This window comes from Monodon monoceros, unplaced genomic scaffold (assembly GCF_005190385.1).
Source record: "Monodon monoceros isolate NGI ecotype Baffin Bay Population unplaced genomic scaffold, NGI_Narwhal_1 Super_Scaffold_20, whole genome shotgun sequence".
NCBI classification, from domain to species: Eukaryota; Metazoa; Chordata; class Mammalia; order Artiodactyla; family Monodontidae; genus Monodon; species Monodon monoceros.
The window spans coordinates 25,367,498-25,387,397 of NW_021703777.1; the positions used below are offsets into that span (position 1 = coordinate 25,367,498).

Below are 19,900 nucleotides of genomic sequence, written 5' to 3' on the forward strand. Positions count from 1 at the left end.
TTTTTTTTTTAATTGAAGTATAGTTGATTTGCAGTCAACTTTTTTTTTTTTTTTCGGTATGCGGGCCTCTCACTGTTGTGGCTTCTCCCGTTGCGGAGCACAGGCTCCGGACGTGCAGGCTCAGCGGCCATGGCTCACGGGCCCAGCCGCTCCGCGGCATGTGGGATCTTCCCGGACCGGGGCATGAACCCGCATCCCCTGCATCGGCAGGCGGACTCCCAACCACTGCGCCACCAGGGAAGCCCTGCAGTCAACATTTATTGAGCACTTTTCTAAGCACTTTGCATCCAGTTCTTCTTTCTTCATAGAACAGCCTTATACGGTAACAGTATTTTTGTCTTGTTTTTTCCGAAAAGGGATCTTGAAGCACAGTTGCCTCAAGTCACACAGCTAATAAGGAGGCTGCCCCAAATTGTGAAGACAAGTTTGCCTTCTGAGAAGAACATTATAAAAACTCAAAACCATAACCAAAATCACCACACAATTTAGTGGATGAGAGCAGCCATCCTGGTAACTAACCCTCCCTCACCCATGCTCTGTTCAGGGGTGGTTAAATGGTGAAAAGTCGTGACAACACACAGAGAAACAAAGTATCCCATACATTATATTAAGTGGTAATGGCTATAATTATTTTCAGTGATTATCATCTCTACTGTGTCTGCTCACATTCTTGAAAGGAATCGCATTAGTATTTATTTTCGAACTCTACCTTATCTCTATTTAATATTGATTTTCTTTTTATCTTGTTTTTATAATTCTTTTGATTACTTTGGCTTCCCTCGAGATGTTTATTTCCTTTTCTTCCCAACTGGTCTTTTTATTCTCTCACAAAGCTTTCATTCAGTGTTTTCCACATAATATTTATTTTGCCTTCCTTTGAGTACCCACAAAGGAAAACATGTCAAAAGGTTTTACTAGCAGAATCACAGAATGTGGAGCAGAAAGGGTCCTCTGAGATAGTCCCGTCTAAGCCCACTGTTTTTTCAGGGGGAAACTTCCACGTGAAATACTTTCCTTTGTTAACCTCTGTACCTGTGTGGCTTTTTTTTTTTTTTTATAACAGAACATGGTTTAAAAATCTTTACCTGGGCTTCTCATCTTCTTTTTTTTGAAATTTTATTTCATTTTTTTTATACAGCAGTTTCTTATTAGTTATCTATTTTATACATGTTAGTGTATATATGTCAATCCCAATCTCCCAGTTCATCCCATCACCCACCCCCACCCTGCTTTCCCCCCTTGGTGTCCATACGTTTGTTCTCTACATCTGTTTCTATTTCTGCTTTGCAAACCGGTTCATCTGTACCATTTTTCTAGATTCTATATATATGCGCTAATATACAATATTTGTTTTTCTCTTTCTGACTTACTTCACTCTGTATGACAGTCTCTAGGTCCATCCACGTCTCTACAAATGACCCAATTTCGTTCCTTTTTATGGTTGAGTAATATTCCATTGTATATATGTACCACACCTTTATCCATTTGTCTGTCGATGGGCATTTAGGTTGCTTCCATGACCTGGCTATTGTAATTAGTGCTGCAATGAACATTGGGCTGCATGTGTCTTTTTGAATTATGGTTTTCTCTGGGTATATGCCCAGTATTGGGATTGCTGGATCATATGGTAATTCTATTTTTAGTTTTTTGAGGAACCTGCATACCGTTCTCCATAGTGGCTGTATCAATTTACATTCCCACCAACAGTGCAAGAGGGTTCCCTTTTCTCCACACCCTCTCCAGCATTTGTTGTTTGTAGATTTTCTGATGATGCCCATTCTAACTGGTGTGAGGTGATACCTAATTGTAATTTTGACTTGCATTTCTGTAATAGTTAGTGATGTTGAGCAGCTTTTCATGTGCCTCTTGGCCATCTGTATGTCTTCTTTGGAGAAATGTCTATTTAGGTCTTCTGCCCATTTTTTGATTGTTTGTTTTTTTTTAATATTGAGCTGCATGAGCTCTTTACATATTTTGGAGATTAATCCTTTGTTGATTCGTTTGCAAATATTTTCTCCCATTCTGAGGGTTGTCTTTTCATCTTGTTTATAGTTTCCTTTGCTGTGCAGAAGCTTTTAAGTTTCATTAGGTCCCATTTTTGTCTTTATTCGTTTTAGGAGACCTCGTCTATCACCAGCTGTGTGGCACTAAACAAGTTACCCAGAGCTCTGGCTTAGTCGGCCCATCTCTGAAATGGCTAGGAGACTTCCCAGGAATAACAAAGCTCCTCTTCTCTCCTTCCCTCCCTTTCTCCCTCTCCTGCCCTCCAGGTCACCCTCCTTCCCTCCCAGGACTATGGCCTGAGGCTGAATGAGACATCTGGTTGAAAATGTACTGATAAGGGCTAAAGCACCTAATGCAAACTTTATATTTGTTTTCTTCCTTTTCCTTTCTTAATAGTTTCTTTTGTTACTCTAGGGATACTCTAGGTTTCTATTACTCTAGTTATCAATCTACCAAACTATCTTGTATATACTTTTTTAAAAGGCTCCCAATTACTGCTTTATTTTTCTAAGCTTTTTCAACTTTTTTATTCTACCTTTGAAGCTTCTGAAAGTTGCAGAAAGCTTAGGTCACTATGGACAGTGGACTCTTGGTTTGATGAATCAACTCCCCATTCCTAGCAACTGTGACAGAGAAACGTCCAAAAGAATATATTGCAAAACTAGAAATGCTAATTCTCTCTCTTCCATAATTAGTTTTTGAAATAACATACGCTACTGTGATATAGCAAATATTTTACAGTAGCTAACATTTCTTGAGCACTTACTATATACTAGGTATTATGCTGAGGGCTTTATGTGCGCATTATTTAATTCTCCAAATGACCCTATGAGATAGGTACTACTACTATCTCCATTTTATCAATGAGGAAACTGACAAAAGTTACAAAGTTATTAAACAGGATTGAAACTTGAGTCTGTCTGACTCCAGAGTTGGAATTTTTAACCCTGATGCTCTTCTGTGGACAGATCAATGAGAACACAGAATAACAACTCTCAAATGTATTTTAAATACTCAAAGTAGAAGAGGCTCCCCTGCCAGACACAATGACATGTTACACAATGATAACATGTCAGGTCTGCAAACCTAAGAAATATTAACCAGGTAAACAAGTGTTGCAGGGAAGTTGAATTTTCTAGGCTGGGTCTCTCCTGGTTTATGCTAAACTTCCACCATCAGAGGTCAGTGGCATGCTGTACAAAAAAAGACAGACTGATTTCTATGTTGAGGTTTTTGTCTCTGGATATCTGGATTGGTTTTAGCTTTACTGAATTGGCAAGTAAAAGAAAAGAAAAAAACCCACCACAGGCCAATTTCACTAATTTTAAGAAGGAAGGAACAAAAAGTAGGAAAAGAAAAGAACTCAGAGAATAAACCAATGGGTCCTAGTTCTAACTCTCGGTATCTTTGACTAATTTGTGTGTGTGTGTGAACTTGGAGAATCCAGTTATATGCTCTCTACAAAGTCCCCAACCAAAACAAGGATTGTGAACATTAAAATTAACTGAAGTAGTTTAGTGCAGTGGGAAAAGCACGGGTAAATTCTTTTGGAAATGTCAAATGGAGATGAATTTCAGTTCTAAGTGCAGTCTTTGCCATCTGATTTTGGCTAAGTTACTAAACTACTAAAATCTGATTTTAGGCAAGTCCCTAAACTACTCGAAGCGTGGGTCATCATCCGTAAAATAGCAACAAAAACGCATAGTAACCTAGTCTTTTGCTGTCAGACTCACACAAAATAACATATGCACAGACCCTAGCACAGTGCCTGGCACAGGGTAGGGGTCAATACATGTTGGTATTTTTCATTCCTCCAATAAAATCCTCAAGTGCTATGGGGTCTTCCAGCATGAAAACAGAATGTGACAATCATAAATTTTGTCTAATTGAAACATCTCCAAATTTTAATGGCATATTTTGGGGCTACACAACCACTACCCAGGAGCACGATTACAGCTACTCCATATTCTGTTGTTTACCGAAGAACAGGCATGTCTGGCAGTGGGCCAAGCAAGTTCAAAACACAACAGAACTTTAGTGAAGGCAGAATAAGGCAGAATAGAAGGGCCTCAAAACCACAAGGCTTTGTGAAAGTCCAGCCTACTCCATGCTGACAATTCTCACTTCGAATTCAACTAGGTGTGATACTCCCCTCCCCCAGCCCTCCTTCAGCAATCCCAGTAGTGGCTGTTCTGGGCTTTTCAAGGAATTTTTCAGTCACTGACAGTCTGATACGATAGGATGACTGGGTCTGAGGATTACTTCCGCCACAAGGACCAGCAAACAAACAGCCAGCAGAAGGCAAACATCTTTTCGAAGGTGACGTAACAAGCCATTTACAAAAAGAACTTTAAAATAGCTCCTACTCTCAGACTTACCCAATTAAGTCACATTTTCTCTGTGACTTAACGGCTCCAGGCTCTACTCTTACTTCATAAATCACAACCACAAGCCTGGGAAAATGCTTCAAATTACACCAATCAATAAATTTTTATTGACTGTTTACAACTGGCCTCGTGCTACAGCAAGTGCTCTAAGAGCCAAGTGCCTAATGTGAGGCCTGAGCCATCCACGCTCTGACGCTATTTCAGGCCCCATAAACAACGCAGGCCCCTTCCCTTGTGGCAGCTCATTGCCAGCACCTGGCATTCAAGGCCCTCACAATCTGGCCCAAGCTTACTTTTCCAGTTACTATTATTATTTTTAATTTTCCTCTACTCCTATTGTTCCACCAGGTCTTTGTGTGTGTGTGTGTGTGTGTGTTTGCATGTCTACATTTGCTTTACTATTTCTTCTTCCAAGAACTCCCTCTTTGCATCTGTGTTTGCAGAATAATTAGCTATTCTTTATGACTCACGTCAAATCCCATCTCCTCCATGGAGTCTTGTTCTACCACTCTCTTTGGGAGTGCCTTCTTCTTTGAATTGACTCCAGGTTGTGTTACTGTCACACTAAGAGAACACTCAGTTACCAATGCATATATCTAGTCTATAAACTCATACAGGATCAAAATCATTATCTGTGGTATTCACTGTGGTAACTTTCTCCTACCAAAGGCTTAAGTCATATCTGTTGAACGTATAATACTGGTGGAAGAAGTGAGGCTTTAGGAACAGGAAAGATGAACTAGGACATGGAGACGAATTTTAACATGGGGTCAGCCTAAGCAAGGGACAGAAATGAGAATGCTTGAGGTTCTTCCAGGGAACAGCAATGATTTTACCTCAACCTAAAGCTTACATAGTGTGAATGCTAGTAGTGGTTCACTTAGCCCCCCAAAATGAACCTCATTCTGCAGGCACTGGCTGACCATTGAAGGTCTCTGAACAGGAGACCTATTATCAGGACTCTGAGTTATTGGAAGCAGTATGAAATACACAAGAAAAGCTCAGTCTAGAAATGAAGAATAACAGTAAGACATGCACGGCAATAGTCTAGGGAGAAAGAGGCAGCGAGAGCCTGAATTAGGGAAGAGGCTTGGAAAGCACCGAGGTAGGATCAAGACATTGAAAAACTAATAATGTGAAGGATTCCAGTCTGAGTAACTCCGTGGATGGTAGTTCCATTAAAAAATATGAGAGAAAGAGGAAGTACTGGGTAAAAAGATTAATTCCATTTTGAATATTTTGAGTTTAGTGCAGTGGAAAAAGCACGGGTGAGTGTGAGGTCTTGTTAAGACAGTCAGGTGAAGATATCCAAATGGTAAGTGACGAGCAGGGCCAGAGCTCCAGAAAACAGTGCAGTGGAAGCTCTAGGCTTCATCAGCAGGAAGCTGAGAGCTCGAGCCAGCAGAACGGAGGAGGCCGCCTCCGCACAAAATGTGAATAATGAAACGCGGGCCAAGAACAGATCCTTTGGTAACTTCTACAACTTGAGGGCGGCAGGAGCAAGATACAACAGTCGGGAGACAGGACACCAAGTAGAAGAATGTAGGGGCCTGGAAGCCAAGTAAAGAGCATGATTCGTCAATTAGGAAATTAACAACAAGAGATACCAGATCACTTACCTCGTTGAAAAGATGAATGTTAAAAGCATAAAACTCAGCTGAATGGAACAGACTGAAGAAAAAACAAAAAGATTAAATCTAAAGTAGCACTGTAAAATCAGTATCTGTAGCATACTTACTGGTATGCTTCGTTTAATCTGAAACTTATGGGAATTCAAATAGAAAAATAAACAAACGAATAAGTGAAACACACACACATTGCTAAACTGACAGAATCATTTAAACTAGTGGGACTCAACTTGTTCTTTTTATTTTATTTTTTCCATGCCTCGCAGCATGCGGGATCTTAGTTCTCCAACCAGGGATGGAACCCGGGCCCCCTGCAGTGAAAGCGCACCTGGGCCCCCGGCAGTGGAAGCGTAGAGTCTTAACCACTGGACTACCAGGGAAGTCCCTCAACTTGTTCTTAGTGAAGATATCCTCAGATATAACCTATGATATTTGCTACTCGGGGTAACTCTAAAACCCTCTTTGATTTAAAGTTTGGTCATTTGTTCAATTTCGGAAGAGCTGGTTTGTACTATGAATAATAGCAAATAGCATAAATGTGGTAGCATATAACATATATTTTGGAATGACTCATGTTGATTTTAATAACAAAACATTCCTTGATATTATAATTACCAAAGTAGTCTTTGGTATTACTGGGTAAATAGAACAAAAGGTTAGTTTTGGACCCTAGCAGTTACTTGCATTTTATAGCCTGCTGCTTCTTAAAATGAAATGATATTACTTTGGGTATATTTTAATAGAAAACATTATGTAAATAGTCACATTTTAACCAATGCAGCCAATTACTATACTTAGAAAACGACAGTACCATAGATTATAAATCCTACTTTTAATTCACAATAAAGGGTAAGATTAGCTTCAAGTTACAATAAAATAAATTGGCAAAAAAGTGCTCAATCTAGCATTTGAATTTGACAGATATTATGGCTTCTTTCATCTGGCATCAACTATTGTAAATCAGACATAGAAAACAAAGGAGATTATGTCATAAGTGCATAACTGATGTCTTTCTAAAGAACAGATACATACGATAAAGTCACTGAGTCCGTACATGCAACACAAAAGGAAGTATTCTTTTCTAAGCAAATGAATATTGGCAATGAATTTAGGGACCACAGATGGCTTGGCTTTGCTATTGAGGAGGCTGAGGAGATAGCAAGGGTATCCCACCTTCCAACTTACTTATGAACAGTATGAGAATAAGACTGAATCTATCCAGGTCGATATCTGGGTTCGAGAACGTGTCACAGAAGGTTGTGTAGATTATCACGAGGAGCACGCTGCTGCTGACAGCACCAAAAGGAGGCTTCTTTCTTTCAAGCCAGTCCTTGATGTATCTTCGGACAATCTGAAACACAGAGACCAACAGTTTGCCTCTTTTCAGATGTGGAGGGAGTTGAATGGGGCATTGCAAAGTGAGTCTGACAGCAGAAAGACATAAAGGAAAGAGAATAATTTGGAGGATGGCCATAGGGGATTTCAAAGCTTCCCTGCCACACCACTCTTCTCCTGGGGAATTTAACATTTGTAGTGCAACTTCCACTGGTGTCCATAAGGACAGTATATTTTCCACTGCATTCAAATCCATCCTTAATCATGCCAAATGCTCTTTGCTAGCTGTCACTGAGACATGCCCATTAAGCCTCCCCAAAGTTTATCTCTTCTGCTGATCCTAATGGATGTGTGTAATTATCACAGTCCCCTTTGCCTCGATGGACAATTCCAAGTGCAACTTTGGGAATCTTAACAGTCTGACATCTTCAAGAATTTCAAGACAGTAGATAATCGAAAATGATCCATGGAACATATTAATATTTAAAATGCTAGCAATGCACCAGAAGTTTTTAATTAAATTATAACTCATGCTTGAAAAGCAAAAGTGCATGTGTTGTGGGAGTTTAAATAATTCAGACTCTGAATATCTAGAGTTTTTGTGAATCCAAAGACAAATGCCATTTGCATGCTTTTAGAATTCCAGAATTAACACTTAAAAATGAATAAACCTGTCCTAACTTTCCTACAAAAGGATGAGTGAAATATGAAGTTATATGGCAATCCTCTCATATTTTAAAATCAAGTCAGATATTTCAAATCAGGACAGCCTGAACACTGGCAATAACTTTAAGTCTGGATATAAAAGTGAACCACTCTATTTAAAACCTTTGGCTTTTGGAAGAAGCTGAACAAACCCGATAATGAAGACTAGAGTTGAGAGACATTAAGTTTTGAGTCACTCATTATCCTGCATAATTGAACATGAGATTTCACAACAGGCTGAATTACCATGATCCATTAGCAATAATGAGGTCAGGGAACTTCTCCTGACAAGGCTGATGAGGTTCTGTCATCTTCCACTCTGTCACTAAAAAGGCTTAATTCACAATGAGGCATGCCTTCACAGATACTCAAGAATAAATAAACGACTCTCCAGAGAACCTGTGAACAAACGGCTATTGGATCGATCTCCTCCGATCTCAAGTGCTCAGTAAGTAAAACAAGTGTTGAAAAAGGGTGTCCTGGCAGAAAGCTGACCAGTTGGTATGAAGTATAGGTGCAGCACCTTGAAGGTTGGGTGGGGCGGGAGGAGAACGAGGGTTTTATAGAGAGAGATAAATAGTGGTTAAATATTTTGAAAAAGTAGATCTTGTAATTTAAGTTACAGGTGAATTTATAAAAAAATCATGTTTTGTTTTTGCACAAGTGATCCGAAACCACAGTAACTTATCTAGTGTTCATTTCTTTCTTTAAAGTTTAAATGTAGTGAGGTAGAGAGAAATAAGAGTAGTTCTGTCACACAGTATTATGGACTGACGTATCAGCACACAAATTTTGGTGCCTGAGGGACCCAGATAGTCCCATGTTCGGATATGTCACCATGGGGGTAGCTGCTTAATAGAAGGCTACAGAGACTTCACTTAAAAGGTCATTTCATAATCTGTTGTTTCTGGTAGCATAAAGCTGGTAATTGGTCCAATTCAGTGCAACCCAACTTCTTTAGGAAATAAAATAAATGGAAATTACACAGAGTTATTGAAATTGATACTGTCCTCCAATTTTGTTTTAATATATAATGGTTAAAAACACAGAAGTCCTCTCTTTGCAATAGGTTATAGAATGTATGATCCCAATTCCAAAAGTATTGGGTTGGCCAAAAAGTACCTTCGGTTTCTAAGTAAAAATAAAAGACTCATTTTCAAAGAACTTAATCGAAAAACATATTCACCCTTTTGTTCCACTACCTTCTGTCATTTTTCAGGCAACTTCATAATTCCATCTTCCCAAAACAAAAAAGTGTTCCAGGTGTCTTCTACAGTCTTCCAGGAAATTGAAATGTTTTCCATTAAGAGAATTTTGTAAACACCGAAATAAATGGAAATCCAAAGGTGCAATGTCTGGTGAACACGGCGGATGAGTCAGAACTTCCCAGCCAAGCTGTAACAGTTTTTGCCTGGTCATCAAAGAATCATGCGGTCTTGCATTATCCTGATGGAAGATTATACGTTTTCTGTTGACTAATTCTGGACGCTTTTCATCAAGTGCTGCTTTCAGTTGGTCTAACTGGGAGCAGTACTTGTTGGAATTAATCGCTCAGTATTCCAGAAGGAGCTCATAACAGAGGACTCCCTTCCAATCCCACCATATACACAACATCACCTTCTTTGATTGAATACCGGCCTTTGGTGTGCTTGGTGGTGGTTCATTTAGCTTGCCCCATGATCTCTTCCGTTCCACATTATTGTACAGTATCCACTTTTCATCACCCCTCACGATTTGTTTCAAAAACAGAATGTTTTCATTACGTTTCAGTAGAGAATTGCATGCGGAGATATGGTCAAGAAGGTTTTTTTCACTTAACTTATGTTGAACACAAACATCAAAGCGATGGACATAACCAAGCTGGTGCAAATGATTTTCAGTGCTTGATTTGGATATTTTGAGTATGTCGGCTATCTCCCACGTGGTATAACATTGATTGTTCTCAATTAATATCTCGACTTGATCGCTATCAACTTCAACTGGTGTACCTGACCATGGGGCATCGTCCAGCGAGAAATCTCCAGCGCGAAACTTCGCAAACCACTTTTGACATGCTCGGTCAGTCACAGCACCTTCTCCATACGCTGCACAAATCTTTCTTTGTGTTTCAATTGCATTTTTACCTTTCTTGAAATAATAAAGCATAATATGCTGAAAATGTTGCTTTTTCTCTTCCATCTTCAATATTAAAATGGCTACACAAAAGTTCACCAATTTTGGTGTCTTTTTTTTTAAATGCACGCTGATATGACAGCTGTCACATACAATCTAACAGAATTGTTTCGAATGAAGTTAAAGACAACTAAGTGCTACTAGAGCCATCTTACAGAAAAAACCGAATGAACCTTTAGGCCCACCCAATAAAAGCGTCTTCTTCCACTACCATCGAGCCCTCTGACAAAATAAACAAATAAATATGAATGAGGTGTAACTCGAAAGTCAAAGCCATTTTAAAAACCAAGACAAATCTGTAATCATCAATCAACTTTATAAGCTGTGATTTGACTTAGTCAACCGTATTACCTCTTTCTTCATTACAAAGTACTCAAAGCCTCATAGTATATTAGGATTCTTTCAATAGGCAAGAAACACAGGCTCCAAATCCTGCATCCTCCTAGCCAAAATGACTTTCTTCTAAACTCTAGCTCACAGAAACGCAAGCATTCAAAATTAAATGACTTTTTTGCTTTTCCCTGTGGAGAGAGAAGGGGAAAAAAATCCTCCTCAGGAAACTTTTTATTTTATTGTCTCACCTTCTACATTTTCATTTTCTTTTTTTTAAATTAAGCACAAGGAAAGGTTAAAGGGAAACTAAAATTCGAATCCCTGTACTTCTAATAAGCTGAGTGACATGTCAATTACTGCATGACCTCCAAGCTGAACCCCTGGAAAAATAACACATCTTAGGTGAAGAAGGCTGATATGCAGAAGCGAGAAGTGTAACAGCCATCATTTTGTTTTCTTCATTTTCTTTTTCGGGGTATTTTCTTATGTTTTTCTTTCTACTCTGTCTCTATACTTATAAATCGATTTTTGAGTGGGGATATACAATGGATAATTTTTCATGTTAAGTCTGAATTTTAAAATTTCTTCAGTCGGCTTCAATTTTTTTAAGATTATTTTTTCATTTGTTTTTATTTAAAAACACTTTTTAAACTTTAATACAATTTTTAAAGGTTGCTTTCCATCTACAGTTATTACAAAATATTGACTCTATTCCCCGTATTGTACAATACATCCTTGAGCCCATCTTACACCCAGCAGCTTGCACCTCCCCGTCCTCCTCCCCTATATTACCCCTCCCCCCTCCCCACTGGTAACCACTTGTTTGTTGTCTATATCCGTGAGCCTGCTTCTTTCTTGTTATCTTCAATTTTTATCCCCATTCCACTGAATCCATACATTTTCATAAGCTGCTTTGTTTCTTCATTAATATTCTGTTGAAATGTATAGTAAGGGATATGATATCAAATCCAATTATGTAACGCTTATTAAATATTGAGTAGATTGAAAATAATATCTGTACACTTTCTAAAAAAGTAGAAACAATAATAACAGATGAATACAAGAAGCACCCGTCATCTACTGCACTTTTCAAAAATTCTTTCCCCCTATTATTTACTTCCATTCTCAAGAGCGAGGTCGTGCAGGTATTATCCTGCTCAGTTTACAGCTGTAAATAAGGGCATAGAGACCCCAAACAGCTTGAATAAATGTTAAAAAGCTATTCAGGTGGATGAGCAGGACTCTGACCTCTATTTCCTGAGGGAATAATAGCGTAGAGGTTCAAGGTACAGACTTTGGAGATTCTTACTTTGTCATCTTGGGCAAATTCCTTAACTTCCCTATGCCTCATCTCTAAAATGGATATAATAGTAGTTGTAGTGAGGACTAAGAAATTAAATAAATATAAAATGCTTTAGAACCAGGGACCGTACGTGGTAAATGATGGCTCTTCTTATTTCCAAGTCCCAGTTTGGTGATGTTTCTCTCACAACACTGTTCAGCAATACATCCCAATGCATAATGTGAAAGTCACTGTTCTCTCAAAGCAATTCAAGTGAAGCAATGAAAACTGTTCATAACTAATTTTATAAATGCAAAATTTTACTAGCATTAAGAACATTAACTGCAGATTTAGCTGGGTATTATTTAATACAAAAAGCCAATCTCAAACTGTGAAACAAATCACTAATGAAAGACTAGAGAATGCATAAATGATAAATAATATTTTTTTTTACTATTAATTTATTGAAAGAAAAGTGGGGTTTAGCATGCTGTTTTAAAAAATAGTTTTCAAAGGTGCTGGAAATTCAATTTCATTAACATTTATTCACAAATCTCTCAAATTTAATGCATAAAATAAGTATGTGTCACAAGCACTGAGATATATTGAAGGCTTTATCGGAAGAGAAGAAATATTACAATAACAGACATTTTATCTCTTTCTAGAATTGACAGAAGCAACAATCTCCCAACCATCTATTGAAAGACTAATCTAATCTCACAGAGTCACAGCATCTTCAAGCTGGAAGATATACTCCTCATCCTACAAATGAGGTAAGTGAGGCCTAGGAGTCGTGTGTATAGCCAAGCAGTGGCAAAGACCAAACTGGACCTCACATCACATCACAGTCAGTCAATAATGATTTCAACCCCAAAGAGGTACTGTTTGGAGAAAACACACACAAAAAAGGAAAATAAAATCCACTCTCAGAAATATAAATAAAAAATGGAATGATGAAGTTTTATCATCACTAAAAGATTATGGAAAATATTTTCAACTCACCCTTCCTGGTCTTTTTCTTCTCCCTCTAGTTCCCATTGTTTATTTAAAGGGTAACAATAAAATCTCATTTAAAGATGCATATAAAAGTCTATAGAGATGTTTATTTTCACAATGTGGCACTGTAACTATAATGTGGTTACAGTGGAGAAATGAGGCTACGTTGCCAGGAATCTAATTCCTCTGAAGTAAATAGTACACTGAGCACTTCTAATGAGGGCTTCAAAGATTGCATCACAAAAGTTAGGTCTGTCAATCAATTACAAATGAGCAGAGATAAAAGAGCGGACAAGGTCCCTGGTCTCATGGAGCTCATGTTTGAGGAGATAAATAAAAAGCAAAACAACAAATAAATGAGAAGCAGACAATGATCCATACCAAATAGAGGTTTAAACTGGATACTACATGAGTGATTGAGTGGGTAGCCTCTGGAGGAAGGGCGAGGAAAGGTCTTTCTGAGGAGGTGACAGGTGAGAGGGTGCTCCAAACAGAAGTACCAGCCAGTGCAAAGGTTCTAAGGCAGCATCAAGGCTGGCTGCTTTCAGAAAACAGAAGCAAAGTCCGTGAGATCCAAGGGTAATGGGCAAGTGGGAGAGTGTTAGGGGAAGAAAAAGGGACTTGAAAATAGAGGACAGGGTGAAATAATCCTGTGAGGAAGCAGAGTGAGATATCTGCAAAGTACTGAATGACATTTTAAACTTGGGGTCATGAATTTAAAACAAGATGAGAACCAATCATATGTTTCTCTCTAGTGAAGCTGGAGACCTAGGGAAAATGGCTGCTGGGGGTACTGAGGGGATAGGTTCAAAGTTTTCTTCAGCCAATGTTTTTATACAGTTTACACCCAACTACTGAGTATGCTATTAAATATACTTATGATAGAGTTTCCGCTTCCTGGAAGCTCACGGGTACATTACTGTCTCTCCTGATAAATACGACGGGTGAAGTATGATGGGAGAACTGGAGTTTACTCTAGGCCCAGAGAGTCAGAGCACATCAGAGGGCATCTCTGTCTTGAGTCTTCAGAAATGAAGAGAAGTTTGCTGGCAGAAACGATGGCAACAACGAGATAAAAGGCATGGAGCCGTGAAGGAGCACGGTCGGGTGAGGGGGTAGTGGGCACACCGCATGGCAGAAGAGGAGCCTGTGTGAAGGGGATGGTGGGAGGGGACAGGCTGGGGTCAAACTGTGAGGGGCTTTGTGGGCCACACGAGGAGTGGGCAACAGGGAACCGTGAGGGAAGTTTCTAAGGAGAGGAATAACATAATCTGGTTTGTTTTTTAGGACTACCCTGGAGTGATGAACACATTAGATGGGGACTGGAAGAGGTTCCCAGCAGAGAGACAGGGTTGGGAGGTGCAGTAATTTAGACAAGAGATGGTGACGGTGTGGCACCCTCTCTGGCATGCACGAGGCTGCAGATGCCAGAGCTGGAAGATTCTGGAGGCAGAAATGGTGACATTTAGTGCCTGCCTGGATGTGAGGGAGTAAGGACGTTAGGCGGCAGGGTGGCTTCTAGGGGGAGAGACCAGGGGTGTGACTGTTAATTCCCAAGACTAGAATATAAGAGGTAGATGCAAACACATCTACCTTGTAAGTGGTTGCAAACATAAAGGTTTCCTCTTTGAAAAAAGTCACGAGGGTACTTTGGTACTAGAGAACTTTTTAAAAACCAGCCCTCTTGCTTTTTGACTACCTTTACTGCTTTATAATTTACTGTAATACTTTACTACTGGGCACGCAAGCTATCTAACAATTCATTATTCTCTCTGGATAAATAGTCTTAATTACATAAATAATATAACACTATATATTTAAAAAATCCATTGAATAGTGTAGACAAAATTTTTTTGTCCATATAATTGAAGACAAACATTTATTATTAAGAGAGATTGTTTCTGAGATCCACTAAGAGAAGAATGTGTGAGCCCCGAGTTATTATATGGAATTAATTTCAGAACCAAGAGAATAAGCATGGGTTTAAACTAATACTGTCCAGAGCTGAGCAGGGCAGGTAGGTTCCTCTATAAGACACAGCATTTCCCTAAGTGATCGCAGACCTCTCACGCATTCACTCCCTCTCTCCCTCACCCAACACGTATTTATTGGGTGCCTATGTAATGGCAAACAAAGCAAATGTGGTTCCTGTACTCATAAAGCTTACCGTCTAATGAGGGAGACCAACTGTTAACAAGCAAACAAAAGATAAGTATATATTGTGACAAGGGCCAAGAAAGGACTCAAACAAGGTGCCACAATAAAGAGTAAAAGGGAAACATACTTCAGGTAGGTGGTCCAAAGAAGGTATGAATTAAAGAGCCCAATGAGCAATGAGTTGCAGTGGGAGGGTGGGTAGAAAGACATTCTAAACAGAAAAATTAAGCAGCAGTTGAGAAAAAGCCAAGGCTAGAGTTTAGGAAATGGGCAAAGAGTTAGAGAGGTAGACGCCGTAAGATTTATTCAGAATACCTGTTATGTGAGCAGCACTGTGGGAATATTTTTTCAAGGACTATCCTGTATTTAATTAAATGGTATTCTCTGAGTGCTTTTAAACCCTCCCCCTTTACTGTAAGTTTAGACCCTTTCCTAAAACTAAAATTAAAAAAAAAAAAAATAGCGCATGTATAGTGGATGCTGTGTTGTGCCCCCCAGACCCATCTCTTTAGTAATGAGATGCTTATTCCCATATCTGCAGGGCATGTTGATTGACTGAAAGATCTCAGTTGACTTCCTCTTTGGGAACTGCTGCTCAGAGAGCAGACTCACCCAAGGACATACCACGGAGGGGCAAGGAAGCCAGCATCTGATGACTGCTCAGCACAAGAGGAGAGAAACCGGGCACGCGTGTCTTAGGCAGGACACCTCTGAGGGGATGGTCCAGCCTGAGGCTGTGGCCCCTTCATCCCCGTCCTACTTGTCCCACTCTCCCAAGTGTTGATCCCAAGGGTTCTCCCCCATTCAGCTTCCTGCATGGAAACCTCTGTCTCAGAGTCGATTTCCCAGAAAACCTAAGACAGCATGTAAATATTACACGTCTATACACACACTATTTTTTATTGTTAGGGCCTCAAAGAGTTGCTTCCTGTTTCGTATCTACAGGGAATTTGAAAATGATGATGAAACTATAGAGCACTTACCTGTTATCAGGTTCTATGAGGACAAAAAGTTTACATGCATCATATTTCATTTGACGCTCACAACAACCCTTCAAGATAGGTCCCATTATTACACAGTTTGATAAATTATGAGCCTGGAGCTAAGGAGATTAAACGACTTGCCCAAGGTCACACAGCAAATAAAAGGCAGAACTAAGAGCTACAGTCTAGTTGCTCTTAACCCAACATCTGTGCTCTTCGCCATCCTAATGTACTCTTTTCCTAAGACTCACTCACTTTAGCAGTACATGAAACTCGGTACGCTGCTACTGTGGCTGCCTATGACGAAAACAACGACGACAACCTTGTTTTTGAGTCTGTGTGTGCTCATAACTGAATTGTCTGCACATCATCAGCCTGTTATAAGAAGTGAGGAATTTCTTCTGCGAGTCTAATTCAGTAAGAGTGATAAGGGAAACTAAACTTTCTAAGGTCTAATTTTAAGAGCTGATAGAATTAGATGTTTATTTTATCAACTACAGGGTCACAAATACGATCACCGCTATCGGAGGAGCCTGAGAAGAAGCCAGTCAAATGCAGATGGTTGTCCCCCAAATGGTCATAATTGCTGAGACCTTATCAGAAATCAAGGTAATGATCTGCTAGACATTTCCAAGCTAGCTACATAGCTACAAAGAAGGGAAGATAAATTTTAAACATCAAGATTGTGCGCTGGTGTCCCTATATATAGCTATCTGTAAAGCAGATTGATGTTAATTAAAAAAATAAAAAGATGAGACCTTTGCGGCTGAGGAAACCTTCTGTTGGACAGTCTTAGAGTTTCATTTAACCATCTCTTCCTCTATCTTTTCTCTCGATTGTCCTGACGTTACATAAGAATTCACAATTTGATCTATAAAGAAAAGAGCAGAGAGAACTGGAGACCTTACCTGTCCAATAATGAGGGGAACCACAACAGTCATAAAAAGCTGAGAAAAAATAGATGTAAAAGGCACAGAAGAGGAGGAGTGAAGCTGTAAAACAAGAATACGAGGAGTTAGAATCACTTTAAATCCGTTCTCAATACCGCTGTTAACTAGTGTAATAAATGAATTCTCTCACATGCACAAAAACTTGGTAGCTATATACAAGGAGCAAGTGAAGTTACTTTTATTTTTGAAATTTAGCACAAAATAGACTGAGTAGTTTAATATATAACTTTTATTGGGAGACTAAGATTGAAGAAAAATAACTACTGTTTTGCAATTAAATTTCTTCTTATTAAATACATTTCTGAATTGTAAAGCCATTCTGTGTTCATACTGTCTGTACTCATATGGCATATTTCACCTGTAATCATAGTTTACGTGATTTCTATTTCACTCGTCTGCAGATACCTAAAACAAACAAGTGTGTCTCATTATTTTATTAACGAGATAATATTTGTATTTATGTAAATGAAATAGTTTCTAACTTTCCTACTCCTCCAAAACAAAGGCAATGATTCTCATATCCTTTAAAATTCATTCTTAAACAAAATCTTGGAAATGGGAAATCCTGAAATGGAACTTATTTTTCAACTGAAAATTTCAATATACCGCTCCTAAATTTGTATGTCTTAACGTTGCTCAGAATTCCCGTTTTGACTCTGTCCTCAGTTTTTGATTCTTTCTTTGCTAATGATTGCAGTCTCAGCTTCATAAAGATGCCAGCAGCACCAGGCAGTGTTTCTCTGTGAACACATCAACACTCACATTAACCTCAACTACCAAGACCTGCTGTCTTCCTATTAACTTTCTAATGTTTTTTTTCAAAATCTCCTTTCTGGACAAACAGTAGCCTGTTTCATAGTTGTTTATCCCTTTCATGAGTCCCTCCTGCAAACAGGTTCTCCCAAGCCATCAGTGACGATCCCCCCTGGCCCTTGGAAGTTACTTTCACCTTCCCCTGCAGACCACACCTCAGTTTTCATATTTACCTAAGTTTAGTTAAACTTGGAAATATCTTTTGGAAAGTAATTTTTGTGAAAGATGCGGAGACGGTAATGATGGAGGGCAGAGAATATTAAATAAAACATATCAAATATTTAGATAAGTGAAGTCCATAGCTCAGAATGAAGTGATGTGGGACCAGTGTTTTCACTGATTTCTGTGTGAACTGGCTTACCGAAATCTTTTCTATGCCCTGGTCTATTTTATAAAACTCTGTCCCCCATCCTCGGCCCCAATCTATACGCGCTCAGGAGGTCAAGAATGTATGCCCTGTCCATCAGTGGCCTGCATCCACTTAATACTGCCTTCAACACTGACCACTGGCTGTCAGTTTCACCCACAAAAAGTGTCGCCTCTAGCCTTTTCCTCCAGAACAAATATAAACGAAAGAAATACAAGCAGAAAAAACGAAACTGGTGAAGAACACACAGGATTTGCGGTGTGTTAAATGTTACATGGCTGTTAGATATTTCTTTTTAGTCAAAACCAAAGTATTAAAAGCTAATAATTAGAGCAACGATGTCCTTGAAGTGCAAGGTATTTAACAAATACATTCTCTCCACAAAGGTTAACCCTAAGGATGCTCCTGGGGCAAGGACTGAAATAAGGAAAAATATATTTTACAAAGAAACTGAGACACTGGATAATTAGAAAAATAAACTTTAAAGAACAAAGTTCAGAAACATTCAACTCAATGCTCTATCCATAGGGTTCACAATGTTTGAGGATAGGCAGTAGGGTTCAAGGTGATAACCCTCAAGTAAAAAGTCTCAACTCTTGCCTGAAATCTCATGGGTGATCTCACATATCTCTGTTCCTCCTTTTATCTCAACTTTACTAAGTTATTTAATGTATTTTTTAAATGTTTTCATGAGTAATCATATGAAGCTATACTCCCTCTGTCAGCCGAGTGCTTATCCCAGGAACTGGCACAGAGAATATGTATGCAGAAAGCATAAACCTGTGCAGAATGAACAGATGAACTAATTTGTAAACATGGGGTGCTAAAATGAGACAAACTCTTATCCAGAATCATACCCCTGTTTTTTCTAAAAAAAAAACACACAAAACTTAAGTATATCTAAAAATCTCTTATTATCACGTAGCATTACAAAATCAGTTGGTATTATTCTTTTCACTGCTTGTTTATCACTAGTAACAAAACGAATTCGAACGCGCACCTAGAAGCTAAGGGCATCTATTCATGATAAAAACCAAGGGAAGAAAGGACCAGCTCACACGCACGTGTGCCCGTGTAAAACAACAGAGCGAGCCTGGTGGTGCATGTTACCTCCCTCAGTTCTCCTCCACCCCCTCCTTAGCTCCTTAATGCTGCTCTGGAAGGGAAGACCTAAAACTGATAGAACCCTAACCTGCAAGAGACTCGTAGTCCCATTAGCTCTTTTTAAAGATTGAAAACTGAGGTCCAGAGAGAAGCAGCTTGTAATGAACACTTCGAAGACCTGTGTTATGATGTGCAGTTGGCAGTGCTCCTCAAACACATGCAAGCAACTCTTCAGCCAGATCTGCTCTGTGATAGAAGCCAGATGCACACTGGGAAGGCTGGTTAGTTTAACCATAAAGTATTACTGCAGAGCGGTAAACTCAGATCAAATGGACAGAAAAGTTAAAATGTGATTTCGTGTATTGAGTCCATGTTGGGGGTTCTTTTTAATCCTAATTCAAGCTAAAAGGGAAGTAGAGGAAAACCCATTTCAACTTTGGTGTTGAAGAATATTCTGTGTTTCACTTTCTAGATCCATCACGTAATAGGCCACCTGCATGTTCAGTGTTTGGGAGCCTCTTGTTCCTAGAAGACAGTGGAAAAGGCTATGGGGTGAGGGGGAGGGTGGGAGGTTGTCCATGATCCCCAAGGTCCCTTTGTCCTCGAAAACACCCATGATCTCTGATCCACTTGATTAGGAGCACAGGTTAGAGCAGCCCTCCTCTGCGGCTTTGTCAGATCAGA

The 19,900-nt window shown here is 39.2% G+C and overlaps 1 protein-coding gene across 2 annotated transcripts in view; it reads right to left on the reverse strand.

Moving 5' to 3' along the window:
* Nucleotides 1–19,900, reverse strand: part of SLC10A7 (solute carrier family 10 member 7) — a 252,019-nt gene that overhangs the window by 43,310 nt on the left and 188,809 nt on the right. Inside the window, exons 7-9 of one of the 2 annotated variants that reach the window (XM_029234966.1) lie at nt 16,891–16,974; nt 7,205–7,370; nt 6,011–6,062 (exon numbers count right to left, since the gene is read on the reverse strand). In XM_029234966.1, the coding sequence (XP_029090799.1) occupies nt 6,011–6,062; nt 7,205–7,370; nt 16,891–16,974 (302 nt within the window). The remainder of the gene's footprint in view (nt 1–6,010; nt 6,063–7,204; nt 7,371–16,890; nt 16,975–19,900) is intronic. The other variant, XM_029234967.1, reaches the window with a different exon arrangement.